Source organism: Clavelina lepadiformis, chromosome 8 (genome assembly GCF_947623445.1).
Source record: "Clavelina lepadiformis chromosome 8, kaClaLepa1.1, whole genome shotgun sequence".
Taxonomy (NCBI): domain Eukaryota; kingdom Metazoa; phylum Chordata; class Ascidiacea; order Aplousobranchia; family Clavelinidae; genus Clavelina; species Clavelina lepadiformis.
Genome location: NC_135247.1, coordinates 849,997 through 870,254, shown reverse-complemented (window position 1 = coordinate 870,254; position 20,258 = coordinate 849,997). Strand labels below are relative to the sequence as shown.

At 41.4% G+C, this 20,258-nt stretch overlaps 3 protein-coding genes across 4 annotated transcripts in view; 1 reads left to right on the top strand and 2 right to left on the bottom strand.

The window, feature by feature from the left end:
• Window positions 1-8,769, top strand: part of LOC143468666 (retinoic acid receptor alpha-A-like) — a 30,721-nt gene extending 21,952 nt beyond the window's left edge. For both annotated transcript variants that reach the window (XM_076965998.1, XM_076965999.1), the window contains 8 exons: window positions 4,494-4,690; window positions 6,179-6,320; window positions 6,403-6,593; window positions 7,219-7,404; window positions 7,474-7,590; window positions 7,657-7,744; window positions 7,818-7,976; window positions 8,044-8,769. In XM_076965998.1, coding sequence (XP_076822113.1) covers window positions 4,494-4,690; window positions 6,179-6,320; window positions 6,403-6,593; window positions 7,219-7,404; window positions 7,474-7,590; window positions 7,657-7,744; window positions 7,818-7,976; window positions 8,044-8,138 — 1,175 coding nt within the window. In that variant the 3' untranslated portion in view covers window positions 8,139-8,769. The remainder of the gene's footprint in view (window positions 1-4,493; window positions 4,691-6,178; window positions 6,321-6,402; window positions 6,594-7,218; window positions 7,405-7,473; window positions 7,591-7,656; window positions 7,745-7,817; window positions 7,977-8,043) is intronic.
• Window positions 8,760-13,495, bottom strand: LOC143468667 (uncharacterized). Its single transcript, XM_076966000.1, has 3 exons — window positions 10,481-13,495; window positions 9,708-9,912; window positions 8,760-9,617 (listed from the first exon to the last, which is right to left on the bottom strand). Exons 1-3 carry the CDS (start codon window positions 10,834-10,836, stop codon window positions 8,961-8,963), a joined length of 1,218 nt encoding a protein of 405 aa, XP_076822115.1. The 5' UTR covers window positions 10,837-13,495; the 3' UTR covers window positions 8,760-8,960.
• Window positions 13,496-14,666: 1,171 nt separating this feature from the next.
• LOC143469704 (uncharacterized) lies at window positions 14,667-18,483 on the bottom strand. The gene has a single exon (XM_076967491.1). It carries the CDS (start codon window positions 18,425-18,427, stop codon window positions 15,026-15,028), a length of 3,402 nt encoding a protein of 1,133 aa, XP_076823606.1. The 5' UTR covers window positions 18,428-18,483; the 3' UTR covers window positions 14,667-15,025.
• Between the last annotated feature and the right edge of the window lie 1,775 nt (window positions 18,484-20,258).

The window sequence follows — 20,258 nt, the reverse complement described above, 5'->3', positions numbered from 1 at the left end:
TTGTACTTGGCCAATTTGCACTTAACGCGTTGTCTGTTTATTCAGCAGATAGATAAGTAGGTCTTTGCCGAGTTATCCTGAAGCAACCGGCTGTGTTGACCTTGTTAACTTACAATACGCATCAGAGACGTTGATTTGAGGCAATTTGATTGGGAATTTTCCCACGCCAAACAAACTTCGTTTCACGTGATTCCGTGAGCCGTTATCATGATGAATGTCATGGAGTTTCAAGAACAATGGAGGAACCGGATGAACGGGATCCTTACTGATTTATTTCATCCTCCACCAAGCATGAATGGGGGTCTAGGTAATGGAATGGGGGCTATTTACGGGGGTATGTCCGCTATGATGGATTCGCCGCCTCCCCTTCAAAATCTGAGCTTGAACCCCCAAAATGCTTATCACCCAAACCCATACTGCCAATGGGATTACAGCCAAAGATGTAGGTATTTTATGAAATTAGTGCGCGTTAGTAAAGCAAGTAACATATCCTGTAAGTTACCGTATTCAAGCAAGGCTTCTCTTAAGTATTATCTTCAGACATGCATGCGCTGCAGTTGTTGGGCGCATAAACAAGCGGGGCGGCTCTTGCTGACACGGCGACGTTGGCGACCTTGCTAGTTTCAGTTTGATGTATTTCCCAGCTCGGGTTGTTATCGTCTAATTAGTTGTGAAAAAATAGTTAGATGTGACACTGTAGGCGATGTTAATCTGACGTAATGGAGATTACTTTCTTAGCGACTAAGTTAACGACGTGATGATGAAATTCTATTTTCGATGACAAGCATGCGTCAAACATTGCTTGAGGCGCTCTGTGGGCATCGACTGGTGTTACCGCCATGTTGATTCCATTCTAACGATCTTACAAGACACTCTGCAAGTTTTAAGCATATACGTGATAGGTGACTCGCTGCTAATAAGTACGATACGAAGAAATGCATGATATTCCGTTGCAAGTATGATGGACTGTTTTATGAGTGTGACGGCTTACATCATACATACGTCTTCGTCTTAGTGTTCATCCTACGCTATGTAATAAGTGGTTGTTTTATCGTTGTACGGCTTAAGCGATATTACCTTCCCATGAGAGCATTCTCAATCGACAAGGGAGCTTCTTGTTGCTTTTAACTGGAGAAAGCTATGACACTTTTCCTTTTTTACCCTTATTTATGCCTTGCGTTATCCTTAACCAACGTTGTACGTCTGCAGTTTTGATTTTTGCCTAAAAAGGTGTTTACTGGCACGTCATGCTTCGATGACTACCAGCATTCCGAACACAATCTTAGATTTTCCAGCACGTGGCACTAATTGCTAATATTACCTGCTGTTTAAATAGATTGCTGAAAAGCGCTTGATAGCTTAAGTTCTTCACGCATGGCTGCACTTGAATCTTATCTGTGTATCCATCTGCAAGGTGACAGAACCACTTAGTGGCAAGTTTTGTCGTCTCATGCATGTCATTGTTTTGCTAAGCGCGCCACCAAAACTAGCATAACTTTTTGGTGCAAATATGTCTGTGGAAGACTACAACAGTGACCGAGTTTTTGGTGAGCGCATCCGCAGTAGCTTTGGCACTAGCATTTTCTTTGTAGATTTAGTTTCTCAGAGTCTTTTGGTGATGATTACAAATCTGAATCTAAAGCACATTTTTAAACTGTTATTAGTCGGTGTTAACAGTTTTCCATCAAGCAGTGCTTTTGCATGGATGCTGGCGCAGATATTTTCTTTTTTTAGCAACCAAAGCGGAATTATTTTTGGCGAACACAGGCGCTGACCGTGGCTGTCTTTACTTCCCGTTTCTTTACGAGTTGTTGATGGATTTTAGCTAGTATTACGTCACACTGAAAGCAGCGTCAGGGCTTTGAAAAGAGCTGAAGTTCGGGTTGTTTTAGCCGCTGTCAGTTCTCGATGTCAGTTTTTTAACCATTCTTTTCACTTGAGCAACTTGCTGAGTGACTTGACTTTTCCTTCTCGCAAATTAACCACTTTTTTTGAAGTCAGACAGCCGTGACGTATTCGTACCACCAGCCTGTCTCTTAATTCACGTTGGAGCTTGACAAGAGTTTCCCATTGAATAAATTGCAATTTTTTTGCGATGGTTTTATCTTACAAAGGCATTAATATGTATCTATCAAATATTGATGGAGTTTGCATAAAGCTGAACGTCCAATTTCGCGCGTTAATTCCAACACGCAGCAAAGTGTCAGTTGTTACGTAGCAATGAGGCATGCGCTTGCCATAGCACGTACTTCTCCAGTGTATGTTTTTCGACGATTTTATTCAACCAAATTTGCTGGCAAATAACCACGCCTGCAAATCTCCGCTCCTGGTCGCCACGGCTTCGACACCAGCCCATCGTCTTTCATTCTTGCGTCATAATTCAATGCGAAAACCAGATTTTGCAATAAATATAGCTTGACTGGCAATTAGCTTTTTGATTTTTTGGTTTAAGTTGTGTGATGTCACATTCTATTTTAAGTTCCCAGCGATATGCATTTACCGAAATGATCACACCCCACGGGAGATACCAGGCTAAATATAGAAACCTGTTTATATTTTCGAAGTTTTCAGATAATTTTAAAAGTTGAGCATTAGTGTTGAATAAAGTTAAAGAATTTGGCAAAAATCTTTAGAATTCTTATTATGTAAGTTGGATAAATGCAAATACTGTATTTTTCTTGTGACACAATTGCTTGTCGGTAGTTATATGACAGCAAGATGGACAGATATGTGATTGCAGCGAATTTATCTGCTTATTATTGCTATGGTTATTCATGGCACGTCTGATGACTCAAAGTGTTGTAAGACTACATAGAAATCACATGCGCTTCCGGTACTTACTGGATGACGTCGTCTTTTATTATTAATGAATTATGATTGTCCGAGATTGAATAAGTAACTTAAATTGGAATTGTGGCGTCACTGCTAATAACACATTTGTTCATCATCATGAATTAATAAATTAGTTCTGCACCATGGCTTGAAGATGAAAGTTTTAACCGATTGTTCCGACCGATCGCTTTGACATTTTCAGCTTTCATCGGTTTTATTTAGCATTGTTAATTCGCTAAAGTGTTTGTTTGAAACGACTTTTTCCCGGGCACTTCGATTAATCCTGCATTTTTACTTGGATTTAAGCAGAACTCGAAGAAAATCCACTTAAAGGTAGACCAGACTGTCGCGTTTATTGCTTGTTTGGGCTTGTCTCCACCTTCTCTCTCCTGCTTTGCTGAGCGTATGTTCCAGCACCAGTTGAGTAACGTTGTTCGCTTGAAAGATCTTTGATACAAATAAAGATCTTATGATTTATAACGCGCCGCACACTCCATTGTATTCGTGATTGTACGTCGTTATCGTGACGTCACTTGTTTTAAAAATCTGCTGATGACACCAATCCAACATGGGGTGAACGATGTCATATTTCACTCAAACCATGCAATTAAGGCCGCGACATTTGCTGCAATTTTCCGGCCTACTTCTTATCAAGCTTGACGAAGGCTCTTTATTTATTCTTATTGAAAACCGGTCGTGCGTATTTATGTCGTCACAATCGCAGCTCATGCTTAACCAACTGGCGCTAGTTGCTGCCAACAGCGTAACACTTAAGTTAAATTTTTAATGTAGAATCAAATTTAGCACAACGTTTTGTGGAAACGTTTTATGGAAACGTGTATAATTACTGGAAAGCGCTTAATTTAATGTGCGTCGCATCTGTTTTATGAAAAATCGAGGAGCGCTTCTTACCTTTTTTGACTGTTTTTGACAAATCGTCTGTGCTTCATTGCCAGAGTACTGCATCATCTTTCAGGCCGCGTTAGATTCATTCTTCATGGTGGCATTGTTTACTGCTTCATCGAATGCTGCATCAGCGCATGCAAGTCTGCAAAGTATTGTCACCAGCTATTAACAAGAATATTTCGGTTTCCAAAGAGTGTGAACAATACAAACGAGACGATGTTTACGATGAGACTTGCGAGTTACTGGTTTCAGTCGGTTGCCTTTCAACTTCATCTTCGCACAACTTGAAACTTAGTAATTTCCCCCAAAACGAAGGTTTTGTGGCTTTGCGCGTTGGGGCGTGTCGAGGTGCCTTGTTACATCGCTTGTATGCCGCTTATGTCGTCACAGGGTGAAGCGTGTTTTCTCTATTTTTTTTGATAATCAGTGCCACTTCACATGGTCACATAGGGTTTTAAAGCGTAGTTAGCACTTGAAACGCCAGCCTAAACCTAAACAGCACTTGTACGAGTTGGTCAAAGAGCGTCAAATCGAGATCGATAATTAATAGGCTTCAACCAAAAGCGCTTTGGTGGACTGCACGTCAAATTGGTTGATAGTTAGCTTGAATATTATGTCATGGTGTGAATGATTTCGCGGTTTCCTATCACGTTCATCGCCCATTAATTAAGACTCGGTTTCTGTAACTGTCTGGTCCCATGCCTGTGCGATTAATTGGTATCTAGTTAACGACATTTTTTTTAAAATTTTTTCAGCATCACCTGATAGCGTTGGTCTTTCATCAACGGGAAGTAGCTACTCCGGTTCGGAGTCGGATGGTGTGCTCCCAGGAGGGCAGCAGCAGTGTCCCCCGTCTCCACCACCCCCTCCGAGAACATACAAGCCCTGTTTCGTGTGCGGGGACAAATCATCGGGATACCATTACGGGGTCGCGTCTTGCGAGGGTTGCAAGGTAGGTGCATCCAAGCGTGAAGCATAAGACACATTATAATACGCCAGAGAGGGTTGTGATATATGCAATGGATGACTTACAGTAATGTATAATAATTGAAGATATTTACGCAAAGACCGCCCCTTACGTGAATCATATCTAAATCACACGATTTCTATTTGTCTATTAATAAACACCTTTGTTTGATACTTCTCTTCAACGTCCACAACAATCTAGGAACAAATTAGTTCGTGTGAAATATTTATGTAGTTCCAAAACATTATTCTCGCTTTAATTATACGATTTGTTTCTCTGTTTACTATCTTGAATAATTCACACACTTTATGAAGTCGGCGACGAACTTCTTAAAAGCGCTTTGCTCGCCCGCAGAGAAGCAGCAACAATTGAAGATCTTTTAAGCCACTTAATCATCTTAGAACTGCTCAAGCAGTGTCGAAAATCGTTGATTGGTATGCGCCGCCGCCGACGGTTTTATTGATATTAATTTCTCAGGTTTGCTTGACGTTGCCTTGAATCGCATCCTGTCTCGTGTTCACAGGCCGGGTAGTGGAGGTGTTGATCCGCTCAGCTGTTTACACTTTTCAGCATATTTCCTCGGTCACTTTGCACAACAGCTTACGTGTCGCATGACCAGCTGCAATCGTCCATCTGCAATTCATGCAAACGTATTGTGCTTGTCACGCAGCTTTTCTGGGGCTTTTTACCTTTACAAATGCAACGATTTAGCCAATTAGGAACACAAGTTACGAACAGAACTTTCTGGAACAATGCTTCCAAGCAGTTCCGTTGTTATTGTTCCCGTCGGCGCCTATCGCACACAACTGTTATCTGGTTACTTGCGGCATTGACTGTTTTTCAAAGGATTTTGCTTGCCTTGCACCAGCCCTTATTCTAGCTTTCCAGTTGTTCCGCTCCAGTGGACTCTGACGTCATCGCCTTAGTCGATACCCAAAAACGTTTCGCTTCACCTGTTTCGCTGATTGACTGTAATCTGAGCTTTTGTTGTGAGAGCTCTGCCTCTCCAGGCTCATTTTCTGATTGAATGATTGATGCGATTGGCATGTTCGGTCAACCGTGACGTTCTCACCTTCTCGGTTTTCCCGCCAAATTTTGCGCTCAAAATCTCAAAATTTGCGCTTTCAAGGACTTTTACCAATTTCTCTGCACGTTGCCCCACGCCCCCATATATTATTCACGTCTCGCGCGCCCTTTATCTACGTCATTATTGAACGGGTCGAGTGGGTTTCTTCTGCGTAGCGCTAGCACCGTGAAATGTTAAAAACTTCCAAAAAGCATTTGTATTTACGCGCAACTATTATTTCCGAAGAGAGGGAAGCGTCATAAACACGTTCGTGAAATGACGTAACATAATATCACTTTTTTACTTGTAGTGACGAAAAAACGCGCGGCTTTGATGGAAATCATCCTGAGCATAAATCATTGAACGAAAATATGCATCACTAGCAGTTAAAGAAATTTTCTTTTTAGGGATTCTTCCGTCGCAGCGTGCAGAAGAATATGCAATACACATGTCACCGCAACAAACAGTGCGTCATCAACAAATCGACGCGAAGCAGGTGCCAGTTCTGCCGCCTGCAGAAATGTATCCAGGCTGGAATGTTGAGAGAATGTGAGTGAATCATAACTTATTAACAAATCGTTCTTTTTGATGCCATAGTGTGTCATTGTAACATGCTTCTTGCGCTATCTAGCGGTTCGTAATGATCGCAACAAGCGTCGCGGGAAAGAAAAAGACCCCAAAAATGGAGAGCAGAACGGAAATAGCCCCAATTCGTCCGAAGAATTAACCTGTTCGCCGGAAATAGAGAACCTCGTCAGTGCTGTTGCCAAGTTCCACGTGGATACTTTCCCTAATGCCAACACACTCAGTACTTACAAGATGGTGAGTTTCCTGTTCTATGAATTTAGCTTTTCTCACCATTGTTGTTGACGCCGTTGGCACTGTTCCAGAATGCCAATCAGTTTTTGCGATAAGCTAATTACAAGAACCACTACATGACAATAAGCCTGTACTTTGGCATTGCAGCGTTCCGTGTTTTAGCTATTTGAACGCGTTTGCAATTTGAAACGGAAATAATAGCTCCAAAGTCCACCGACGCGCCGGTTCATGTTTTTCTCAATTAGGCTGCAGCTCGGCCCATGTTTCCCACATAACTTCCTATTCCAAATGCCGCCTCGTATCAATTTTGATTGAAAATTGCCCGACAACCTTTCCAGTAGGTCATTCGACCGGGTTTTGACATGTTTTTGGCCGATTACAATCATAAATTATCCCGATACGCTTGTTTTTGTTTCCATGGTCATTGTTTGCCTTTGCCATGATTTCTTCACCCACGTTTGGGTCGTCAATGTATCGACAAAGCGGCCGACTACGCTGGCGGTTGGGTTTTCCTGTACTAGCTAAAACGTTTTATCTACTTTAGTGCAAACTTTAATTGTTCTCACCTCGATATTTTCCATGCTCTTCTATGACATGCCGTCTACCACCCATTATGATGTCACAACAGCCAGGAACGCGTCCGACAAAGCCGCAGGGGGTAGCAACAGATCATCGCTTGTGGGAGAAGTTCGCCGAACTTTCGACCAAAAGCATTGTCAAGATCGTCGAGTTTGCAAAGGGGATTCCCGGCTTTCAAGACTTCACAATCGCTGATCAAATCACTCTGCTCAAATGCGCCTGTCTCGAAGTGCTGGTGAGGACTCGTAGATGCGGTTGCAGTCCTCTTGCAAGTGGCATTTGGTGTAATTTTGATTCCTTCCAGTTTCTTCGGATCTGCTCGCGATACAACCCGGAAGAAGACACAATGACCTTCTCGGACGGACTCACACTCAATCGGCAGCAAATGAAGATCTGCGGGTTTGGACCAATCACAGATCAGGTACAACCATTTTTGATTGTGAAGTAACAATTATAATTGTGAGTATTAACTCCTTGTTTTGCTAAGGTTTTCACGTTCGCCCAATCTCTGCATCCATTGGATGCTGATCCGACGGAGATCGGTCTGCTCAGCGCCATCTGCCTCGTGTGCGCAGGTTAGTGCTCATTTGCATCCTCCTCATCACTTTAGTCCAGCTCAGTTTCTCGTAGATGAATTTATTTTTGCAGATCGTCCTGATCTCGAGGAGCCGGATAAGGTAGAGAACTTGCAGGAGTCACTCGTGGAAGGATTAAAGTTCTATGCGAGGAAGAGGAGGCCGGACACACCCCAGGTCTTCCCAAAGCTCATCATGAAGATCTCGGACCTCAGGAGCATAAGTTTGCGAGGTGAGGAACGCTTTTCCTTGCGTAACCTCCTTGTAGTTTTTAAGTGACGTCATCTGTGTTACTCAAGGAGCGGACCGGGTCGTCTCCGTGAAGACCGAGATTCCTTCTGACGCGATGCCGCCTCTCATGTCAGAGATGTTGGAGAATGACGAAGCTGAGTGATGCAACAATGACGTAACTGGGTGGATGACGTGTTTTCATTTTTGTGCGAAATGTTTCTTTCTTGGAATTTACGTATAAAGATGACGCCACTATTACGTGGATGGACGTTTACAATGCAGCCGCCCATTACGTTGTATTTAGCTTCGTGTGCTATGATGACTTCATTTTCTGATGACATCATAGCCGATAACGAAAGAATACGTTGAAAGATAGAATTTTTTGTTTTTGAGGTTGCGTATTTTCTTGCCATTGTGTCGTCAGCAGCCTAAGTTTGTGTTATCTTTCAGTATTCGCATTTATTTTCAACCAATCAAACCTTGTCCACGTCACGTGGTTGTTTGAGTTCTTTTCTTCGCGGAGTGCCTTTTTTCGGCAATTTCAGTTGGTTGGTCCCCGCCCCACTATTTTCTCATAACCGCTTCTTGCTGCTTGCGTATCATCCTGTTGATAGTGATGTCATAATTACCTCCGCTCATTGGTTGTTTTAGAGTTAAGTTGTGACGCATCGTGTTTACTGCAGCGTGACGGAGTCACGTGATCGACAGAAGGTCGAGTTAACTGTGCATTATCATGTTAGTGTTGTTTGCATTACGTCACGTGCAGAACTTGAATAAAGTGTAATCAACGGAAACACTTGTTGTAATTGCTATTTAGTACAATGAGCAAACATGTAAATAGAATAAGAAACACAAGCTCATGAACCATGCAGTTTGACCTTACACGAGCACAACATAGTCACAGCACAGTGTTGATCGTGTCGTGGGCTAAAATCCCTGACTAAGGACGTGCGCGGAATGTCTTCGATTGATACATCCGGGACTTCTAGTCAAAGCCACAAACTTTGGGGTATTTAGGTTCATGGCACTGCAGGTAGGAATACTTTTCGCGCTTCCCGTCGCACTTGCTGTCGCTGATGAAGTGGACGTCCGACTCCTTCGCGACTCCTCTGTCACTCGCCGCTCGCCCGAACAAGCTTCCATGCGTGAGGAAGAGCACTTCGCATCTTCCGATCAAGAAGAACTCTGCATAGGTCTTCCGGATTTTGTCGCGTACCGACTTTTTCCTTTTGCTCTTCTCCTCCACATGCATCACGTGGATGATGGAATCGTCCAACGTCACAACTTCTAGTGTGACGTCACCGTTATCGCCGTTCTCAAGTTCATCGACGACTCTTTCTTTAACAGTTTCACTGTCTGACGTCACGAATACTCGAAATCGTACTTGTGACGGTTGTTTTTTGACGTAAATGTTTGCGTAATTCCGAAAACATTTCACGAAGTTCATTTCGTCGTCTTCGGACAGGAATTGGACATAATCGGAATTTCCCGTTCGCATCACGATTGCCACCGAGCGGTTTAAATACCCTCCTTCAATTTTGCCGCTAGGTTGCAGTCGGGAGTTAACAACTTCATCCACGATGCGCTTAACTTTCGGCGAAGGTTGCAGTAGCTTTGCTGCCAGGTGCTCATAGGAGAAGTACTGCAGAGTGAAACAACGACCATTAATGCAACACATTTGTTATCATCACTTGTTTATCGGAGCCTTTGCGTCAGGGATATTCGTACTCACAATGTCATTAACGACAGGCTCGTTTACAACCGCGTGCTGCTGAGTCGCGTGACCGGTTAGAAAGGAGGCCTTGTCATGATCACAGATCAGTGGCTCGTCGTTGAAAGGATCTTTGAGCGATGTAACTTTTCCATAATCGAAATTGAAAGGTAACGTTTTCAAACCAACTGTCCATTCATAAGGCTGCCAGTCGATAAAAAACAGCCTGAAAAATAAGCATCAACTTCAATACAAAACCATGGCTTTAATGTCCTTCACGCAAGTCATCAAACCTGATACCAGAAATGGATTTGCATTCTGAGACTTATGCAAAAATAATGATGGCCAAAAGGTGAGAAGAATGCTGATTTTTAAACTTAAACGCTAGCATCATAATGCATCCTTTGAAAACCTTTTTAAGTCAAAAGTGAAGTTGTAAGGTCTTAACAGGGCTACAGCATATGAAGCGTGATAGATAATTTCGTTAAAGGTAATTTTTTGAGCATTTTTGCATATTTGCGGTTTTAAAAGTGCAATTTTGTGCCACTAATTCTGACGTTTTTCTCTCCATCTGCTGAGCGTGAAACGGCGCGTAAACGACAAAGCTCTTGAACATCTGTTTAAATTGAAATTGATCACCTGACAAAGCACGAGCATACTTCACCGCGTTAAAATACCAAAAAAGGCGTGAAAGTTTTCTTATCACATAAATCTAACCTAAAGCACCGTATTAAGTCAACATCGGTTATTACATAACTATACAAGGTTAAACAAGTTGTTACCAGTGTTCTTACCGGCCGGTTTTCACAGCATACGTAAATGCGGACGTCAAAGCCCCTATAGAATCACCCAGTCCAGCGTTTGGAGTAAATACCAACGACTTTTTCTCGTTGCAAGGTATTCCACTGTTTTCCAAAGTCCTGTTGTGCCATGCTGTGTAAAGTGGGAAAACTTTTTCCAGCGCGACCCAGTTTTGGCTGGTTTCGTATTTGAAAGGTGTAAAATATTCCTTCTCTTGAATGCCTTCTTGGCACGCATCACTGTGATTGCTTGGGCAAACTTCATCTTTACTGGATTCGTTCCGTTGCTTGCCGTAACAAAGTACATTTAAGGACATGCAGACACTAATTACAAGGTGGTAAATACGCATCTTTCGTCAGTAGCTAACGGCAATCCAAGAGCACGCCAAAATAGCCTGGAGAAAGACAAAATGGCGGAAACCAAAAAAATTATTGTGTTGATTGCTAAAAACATTTCTATTACGTCACAATGAATTAAGAGCAAGCGGCAAATTAGATGACAGCAGTCGGCTAGATTGCTGACTCGTTAGACCAGGAGTGCTCATTATGGTCGGTTGTACCCACTTTCACGCCAATCAAAAATTATTGCGATATTTATTTATTATTCTACTTTTTGCTTTATTTTGCATACTGGTAAGCCGTTCTATTGTTCCTTAAAGTATCTGGATTCATTAAATTTTGCTCTAGCAATTAGCACGCAATCATTTCTTCTGTATTACGGTATAACTCCTAGGCCATTTAGGCCTTCACGTATACATGCATTTCTTGATCAAAAAACCAAAAATGTTGTAAGTACAGTTGCTCTAACAGACTTAATGCATAAGCAATTCCATGCATTTAGCATTTGATATTAAATCATTATTGGACGATCATTTTGACCTGGCCATTATGAAAACTGCTAGCTTGAAGTTTGAATACCCCTGAGCGGAACTACTTCATCTCTGAGGTTTTGTAAACTGAACATTTGCTTTGAAATAATGATTATTATCTTCAACACCACTGCTAAATTACCAGGAAAGAGGAATGGTTTCTCAGGTAAAATTGTTATTTTATTTCTATCCGTAATTTTGTTGTACACTAATTTACCGGTAATTGCCTTACACTCTTCTGCTCAAACCAGTCCGTATGCTTTCTAGCTGAAACTACGATACCAGATAAATGTTTAAAACTTTGTGCGGCCGGAAATGATCGAGGCATGTGTTGCCTCAAATACTTTTTCACTTGTCACGAACTTGTATCTGACGCTATGCTTTTTGGAAGCTCACACGTTCGGTAAAGCGGTGTGTTAAACTCTTTGTAATATGCGGCTCATTAGGCCTACTGAACCAGCTTATTAATTTAGGTTCTGCACAATTGCAAATTGTAAACCCATACCGCACATTTCATCGTTTGCTGACTGACTGTACCTTAAAAGGTAACTAAACAAACCTGTTGCGAAAACACTGTATGTTTATGGAGTGCTCTGTCAATAAACTGTCTGCACTTAATACGCAAAATCCTGGTTGGTGAAGTTCGTTTCATAAATCAGAAGTAAGCATTGTTTACTGTTTGTCCGCATACAATCGCCTTGATGCGGCTTTAATGGTCTGGTTATAAGGAACATGACGTGCTGCCAATCGTAAGTAAGGTTGAACTATTTAGTCATTTCTTTTTTCCTATACGATGTTTCCCTTGTTTTTGTCGATACCTATAAGAATAAACAGAGCTCTTCATCTGCCCAATTTTACGTACATATTATAGTTGTGGGTTTTATAAACAGGTAGCAATTGCGACAGTCTGCCCACGCCACCAAATATGTTGGTTATTTTCTGCTTTTTACCTCGGAGTCTTTTGTCAACTTGCTGTAGGTACTGAAAAAGATATCGTAGCTCTCCGGCTGTACCGTTTCATCGTGTATCGCATTTCTCACTTAACAACGTTCATGCTTATTTGCTGACAAATATAACTTAAACCCAGTATCAGTCGCACCGAGACGCGTTTTATTAATTCTGATGGTTTCAGGCTCAAATAGGGAAATCCCCAAGCGACATAAAGCGATTTTGCAGACTCTGAGTGTTATGGGTCATTTATTAGCGCCTTTATCTTTTCAATCTCCTAATTAACAGTGTAGGGCATTTTTGGTATTCTTCGACATACTTTGCACAGTTTGAAAAATTCCTTAGTTGGTCGTTGCAAGCTAATGTAAGAGTGAACAGAACAAATTGTTTACGCGTGGTCATCTTGTTTGATTGCCCTCAGGCCGTGTAAGATCATTTACCTGAAGCATTTTGAACTTAACTTTGGCCGAATCTTTATATCTTTTATCGTAATCTTGTGGCGTTTGATATTCTGACTATCTTTTGACAAAGATAAACCGCACCCATCATGACTCAGCATGGGCCTAGTAACTGATGTTCAGTGCAACGGTACAGCCGATTATGTCTTCTTTGTTCGCTCATAAATAACCGTAAACAATATTTACTCCTGACAGGTGACCGTCTGCTATGTGAGCTCGACACTATTTGCCTTATAATTTTCTATTTTGACTGCGGAATGGATTATCAGGCTTGAGTATAGGCCACTTTGCTATACCTGAGCACCGTTATGTCATTCTTTCTGCCTTTCTAAAAAGAATAAACTAAAGGCGGTGTCATTTTGAGAAAACTGATCGTTTTTTCTTGTCTGTTCGCTTTGTCTGTTACTTGCGTAATATGTTTTCTCAATCACTCAAGCTTTGTGTGGTTACTGTACTTTAAGCGACGGCTTGAGTGTTGAATTTAATCATCTATATCTCTTTCGTTTCTATTGACTTAGTTTTCAGCCGACTGGTTGCTCTTTTCACTTTACAGACGTTTTGCTGCTTGCACTTCATACTTTCCAACCAGTTTTCCCCACAGTCTGTTTATGTTTATGTAGGATGCTCATTATTTTTGACTTGTTTAAAATCTATCGTTATCACTTGCCAGCGTTTGTTTAGAATTTGAAGTCTTCGACAGTGCGTTGAAGTTTCAACGACGCGATAATGAACTTCACTCATGACAAGAGTTAACCGACTAATCTGTTAAAATTCTCTACGTTAAATAGCAAATATGTCTGGTCATAGCTTGCTTTATTGCCACGCTAATCTGGCCTCAGGCTGTGTCTTGAATCGGCTGGCACCAATAATATACGTCTTCTATTTATCATTGTACAGGTTACATTTCTTGAACAAGAATTTCTAAATAACACAGCTTCATTGTAATTAAATTTATATGGATCTCTTCATGTTCTTACCAGTAGGTTGTAATTTACGTTTAAAGAACCATCTCTTTTTGTCAGTCAGTGCTTTAAACCAAGTTTGGAAGGAGGCGGCGTTAACCATAACTTGAATGAATCATAATCTCCAGAATTTTTGTTTCTTTCCCGGTCTACGTTATCACGGTGACTGATAGAGCACACCTTAAATATGACATTAAGCATAAACAATGTGGCGAAACATACCGCCAGTTTGGATCGTTAAGAGCTATAGCATGTTACTGGTATTTGAGACGTGTCAAAACAAAAATTCCCACTTTCCTGGCCCGTACAGTAGACGTTGTCTATCAGCACATGGAGCATAAGTTGTTAAATATTTGTCTGCTGCCATAATAGTTCGCTTGTGTCGCCATAAATACTTTTGACATTGTTTGTCGACTTTGATGGATATGTGTGTGAGATATGAAATGTCTTCTTTTCTTATTATTACAGAATTAACTGATTTCTTTTCAATTAACGTCAAAGGCTCCACGTTGCTATTTGTAACTCATTTTGTACATTTTGCTCATACAAAGCAACCGGCTGTGATTGAAAGGTGTTACTCTTCCTAAAAGATTATGATTATAGTCAGTTAAGTTTGTCAATTCGCTCCTAGCAACGACATGATATCGCGTTGCTGTGAATTTAACGATTGTGATGCCACAAAGTTTGTGGAAACGTCGCTGATGCCAACGTTGTGTGGCTCCGTGACGCATGACCTTGGCGTGTGACCTCAGTGTGATGTTTCTCTTTAAAATTTTCTGACTTGTGACTTGGTGCAGATATTTTGACTATTATCAAGTGATGAAATAAGTCATGAAATTCCTGATAGCTGACCTCTCTACCGGGCCTTGGTTGCTAATAGTCAGAATGATGTGAACAACGCAAGTGGTTGATGACGCAAAAGTAAATGGCATCCTTTTTTAATAAATTAAAGTACTGTGCAGGAAAGATCGTGAGAATACGTCGCTATTTCTGTGAGTGGTTTACACACAATCCTGATTTATTTGTTCTGATTCATAACCCGGAACACATATTCATAGCACAAGGAAAGGATTTTTTTATACCGATAATTCCTGTAAGTTTTAATGAGCCAAAGAAAGCTGTGAACGCTGGTCGAAATTATAATAAACAGATGAAACGTTTGTACTTAACCTTTTCATGTATTTCATTGCTACAAAGAACTGCAAAAGAAATCAAAGTATTCAAAGCATATGGAAAGGAAGATTACCACGGTTTTACACGCCTATGTACATTACACAACATTTATGAATATTAGTGACCCCTTCAACATTCATCCTCAGAAATTAAAACCTCAGATTTTAAAGCGATCCTTAAAGCGCTATAGAAGAGCGGTTGGTCTTCTTTTAGCTCCGGTTTAGTCAAAACTGTCTCCGGCCTCTTACGGAGACGATTCCTAATCAAACCTCCGGCCTTCCTGTCACTTTCGTACTGTATCAAGATCATCTTGTCGTGCTGGTGCTCATAGGCGAGAGTTTCAAGGACTGCGATGATGTACTGACCCTTGGCACTTCGGAAGTAATTGTCCGTGATCACAAGGATCACCTTCCGGCTCGCCTGGAGATTGAAGAGGAGTTGTTTCACGGGCGTCATGCCGCATTGGTCATCTTTCCCGAGGACAGCGACATGAAACGATGGCTTCCCGTCACTTAATCGTGGTACAAGCTCATATTCTATCCAATCCCCCGCCGGTATATGGTCTGCGTCATAAACGACGAACGCGTGATAAATGTAATTCTGACGTCGCCTTCGTGCCTTCGGTTTTGCGATCAGCGACATCTTGCGGATGTCTTCTGCGATATATTCGTAAACTTTCCTCCGCAAGGTTTTGCTCTTCACCGCCATCCCACTTATCATGAATACTAAGATGAAGGTGGAAAATATGGTGGCCAGGCACTGCTGAAAATAACCTTTGCACTCCTCCAGGATGGTGTAGTCAACCAGGGATCGACCGTTTTCATCCGAGGTGCATTGTACACAACCTCCGGAGCTTGCGTACGTAAGATACACATCGGTGCTCGGAGTACATTGCAGGAAAAATCCCGGTGTTTTGTCCAAATCCACACCGTCGTTTTTAAACCATTTCCCAAATGTTCTATGCATGCTACATTCGCAGATTACTGGGTTCCATCTTAAATCCAATATTTCGACCGTTAAAAGAAACGAGTATGGAAAGACTTGGTCGCCCACATGCTTTATGTAGTTATTACTCACATCTAAGTATCTTAAAGAGTTTGATTTCTTTAAATAATGTCCGTTTCTTATCGTTTTGATTCTGTTCTTTGAAACGAATAATGCTTCCAGTATCGGGAGCTTTTTCACCAGAACCATATCCAGCTCAGTCAATCTGTTTGATGACATCTTTAAAATGGTCAGTTGCTTCATCTTGACAAATGTATCCATTGGAAAGATTGTAAGGTGATTTGATTGCAAACTGAGGTACTCGACCAACCTACAATCATCGAGAAATGTTGCATAGTCGATGGCACAGAAGTCCATTGTGATGCGCTGGAGGTAAGGAAAATGTCTGCAGAACTCTTGATTGTCGTTCTGTGTCATGATACTTATGTCGCTGTGTGAGAGGTCGACCTGAGTAACTTTGTCTGCCAGAAATTCTTCCGAGTGATAGCCAGGGTCGAAAATGTTGCTGTAATGGAAGATTAGATTGAGACCTGAACGCCTTATGTTGGCCAAGAAGTCGAAATTGGAACGCCCCGTGAGCCCGGCAGTTTCACCACCCATGTAAAGATGAGAAAGCCTGGCTAAGGTGGCAAACGCCAACGGGTCTACATAGTCGATAAGGTTGCCCCGTAAGTCCAAATGTTTTAGGCACGGGGTGATTTCGAAGTTATTCTTCTGGATTGAACTTAGTCTGTTTGAGGATATGTCAATATGAGTCACAAACGGAATTGACTGAAACATATCTTCTGGTATTTTTTCAAAACTGTTATGTGAAGCATCAAAAATAGACTTTTTGCGTTCACAATTATGCTGTTTTTTCATCTCAACTTTGCCGCCGGTATGTCTCCTCGATTTCTTGATGTCTTCCGCATATCGAAGCCGGTTTTTAGAAACATACACGTTCTTCAACGCGGAAAGGTTGACGAATGAATCTGGCGCTAAATGAAGCACGCTAAGACAGGTAAGACTAACGTCAGTCAAGTTAATAAGATTTTCGACATTCCGAAAACTTCTAGAATTGATACGGTGAAAGATAACATGGCGGTAGCATTCGTTCATCTCTTCGGCAACTTTCGGAGGAGGTCCGAGGTAAAGATACCGCAACTTCCAAAAGCGACTGTAAGATTTGCCAAGTACCAAGTGTTCGTTTTTTCGTTTTACAGTGTCAGTGTTGCGCTCGTGGGCTGTCTCATCGACACTTGGTTCAACTGTAGTAATGTCTGCAGTCGTTGAGTCTTGACTTGTCGACCATCCTGTAGCGTTTGTCAGCAAGACACCTGTTCTTAGAACAAGCAGCGATGAGCTTGATGTTGGTGACGTTGCAGCTGTTTCGTTGTTGAAAACTGCGCTTTCTTTTTCTCTGCTTGAATTCCGTGATGACGTTGTGGCAGTGGTGGGCCGTATTAATCCTGGTAGACAGTTTCCGTTTAACGAGATGTCCAAATACTCTAGATTCTGCCAGGGTATGAAGGTAGGGTTTGCCACATAACGCCAGAGGCAGTTTTCTCGCAAATCGAGGTGTTTTAATTTGATGTTGTTGACAAACAAATCGTCAGAAAAATGATGGATGCTGTTTTGGGATAAATCGAGAAACTCGAGCTCTAGGAGATATTGAAACATTTTACCGTTAAATTCTGCAGGTCTGTCATTGGCAAGGATTTCTCTCAGGTACAGGTACTTTACTTTGGGGATATTTCGAAAGTCGTTTTGACGTAATTTACCGATGGGATTGCTGGACAGATCAAGAATCAAGATGTTTCTGCTGAACAAGTGCACTGGCACATGCTTCCAGTTATTGTATCTCACTTTCAAGCTTCTAAGTTTCGATTTAGAGGACTTACCCTCGTTATTTATGAGTGAAAATTTTCTACCCTTTGGCAAATCACCTTGGACGTCGTTGTAATTGTCGAACGCGTCTAGAACGTCAAGGTCGCGAAAGCACATTTCTTTTGTTGTCACCGCGTTCAAGTAAACTTGGCTGATTCCCAGATACTTTAAGGAGCATGGTAATTCCGGAAGTGACGCCATGTTATTTCCCTGCAGATTCAAATACTTCAACTTACGCAGTGACACGAAAGTACCCGCTTCGATTGTGACGTCGTCATGACATACGGGGAATCCCTGTTCCGTGGCTCTGGCCGCGCAGTTGAAGTCGAGCATGAGGGCAACCAAGTTGGCGTATTTTCGGAAGTTGTTCTTCCGGTAAACTCGGATGACGTTTATTTGTAGGTTGAGGATTTCAACCTCGTCCGAAAGTGTCTCTGGGACGCTCGATAAGCCTCTCGATGAACAGAGGATGAACTTTAACGGCTTCAGCATCCACTGGGGGTAGCCGATGTCGTCATAAATGTCGCTTAAACCTGTGTCGAGCTCGGCAATGGTTATGTTATGAGTCATATCGTCGCAAGGATCGACGATGGAGATGGTCCTCCCGTCCCTTATCAACATAAGCAAAAACACAAATAAAATCAACCTTATCGCTGCCATTTCATCTGTAGAGAACCTGAAGTAAAATATTGGTTTGCTATTAAACCACAGGCCAATAAATTCATTTTCAATTACAATCCTCGTTAATTTACAACATTTAAGTTATGTATAAACTTTTAACTTTTGTTCTTTTATATTTTGAGCTCGTTGGTTGCGCTAGTTTTTGCCAGAAAATTATTTCGATTGTCATTTTCATACAAAATGTTTGCTTCTTCATCACTTTCTCCTCCGGATTAGGGCATTTTAATAACATCTGGCGTTGATTCTTCCATCTCTAATGTGCTAAAGACAAAAAATAAATCGATCGATTGATTCTACCGAAACGTGAAGGAATTATAAACTTCAAGATTGCTTTGCTATCGTTCTATTTGTCTTGACAACCAGCTTTCACCGCCTCTATCTCGCTCTTAGTCCTACCCACTGCTGTCATGACAACTGGTTAAAACGAAACCACTAGTCACGAGACATAAGACATTTGCCATCAAGACCGAAAGATCTTGGTAACTTTCATTGAGAGTAACGTGGACTTAAATCGCCTTTATGATGGTTTGATTGTCATCACATTGACTTCCATATTTGGTCATCAGCTGCCTGATCTGACCAGTTGCTGGAAACTGGCGTGCAGTTGCGTTACATTTTGTCTGTGACGAAACTCACTTTTTCATGGTTTGACTCAATTTTGTTTAAAACCTTTACCACAAACTTACCAGTTGTCAAACAAGAAAGAGTGACGTCATGACACGTCATTCCTATTCATGTATTGCTTCCATTTAAACATTTCATGAATTTATGAATCGTATATGAGTTATAGGTACTATGTTTTAGCCTGCATTGCAGTTATGCTACAAATACATTAAAAGCCAACAGCGATTACCCAACTTCTTTGTTTGTTTCGCAAAAATAAGACGCCTTGACATCTGGTTTATCTTGCTTGGTTTTGTGGTTGTATTTTCTCTATCCGAAACACAAAATGTCAGAATTTTTACAACAGCCCCATCGTCGTTTTCTTGATTTGTCAACCAAAGTTGTTTGGGATTATATGAAATATTAAGTCGTGGTTGTTAAATCAGCGGAAATGCGTCAAAATTTAGACTGTTGAGACTAAACTGTCATTTATTATTTATTGTCTAAGTTTTTGTGCAATAGCGCGTTCATAATTTTTATGTCATGAAATATATTCATGTCTTTATTAAACTTGATTCATTATTCATGACGAGAGTGCTGAAAAGCCCAACTTCTTCCAATGTCTTTCGCAACTTTGCCTATATAAGCACAAGTGAGCTTCTAACAGCGCTTTCAGTCAGAGCAATGCAAACTAAGTAACTGGTAGAGAAGGAGTAGGGGTCGGATAGCGATAGATGATTAAAGGACCGATTAGGCATTAAAAGTCCAAGATTATTCAGCTAGCCAGTTTGCAGTATAATGTTTGAGGTTACCCGAGATCATGAAAAATTGCCACCAAATTTCAAACACGTGCTAAGTGTATGAGGCAAAGTCGCCTTCATCGTCATCGGATTTAGACCATTAGAGGCCCTAGGCTATTCCATTTGTGAGGCCCCTTATTTTATTTCTGAAGTCAGATTCGACTGTGCGTGCAAAGCAACCAATGTTCCTAAAAAAAAAACAAGACACTATTTGCGTGTTCTTAATTTTGGGAAGTCTTTGGTACAAAATGGTTATGCGAAAGGTGTCAAAATTCTCAAAAGACGAACCCCTGCCCTAAACATAAGACGTAAGGTTCTCTAAACCAATTAAAGCGGCATCTTCGAAATTCGATGATTTCGAAATTGAATTTCGAGGCCTCTGGAGTTTGAGGCCCTAGGCTTCAGCC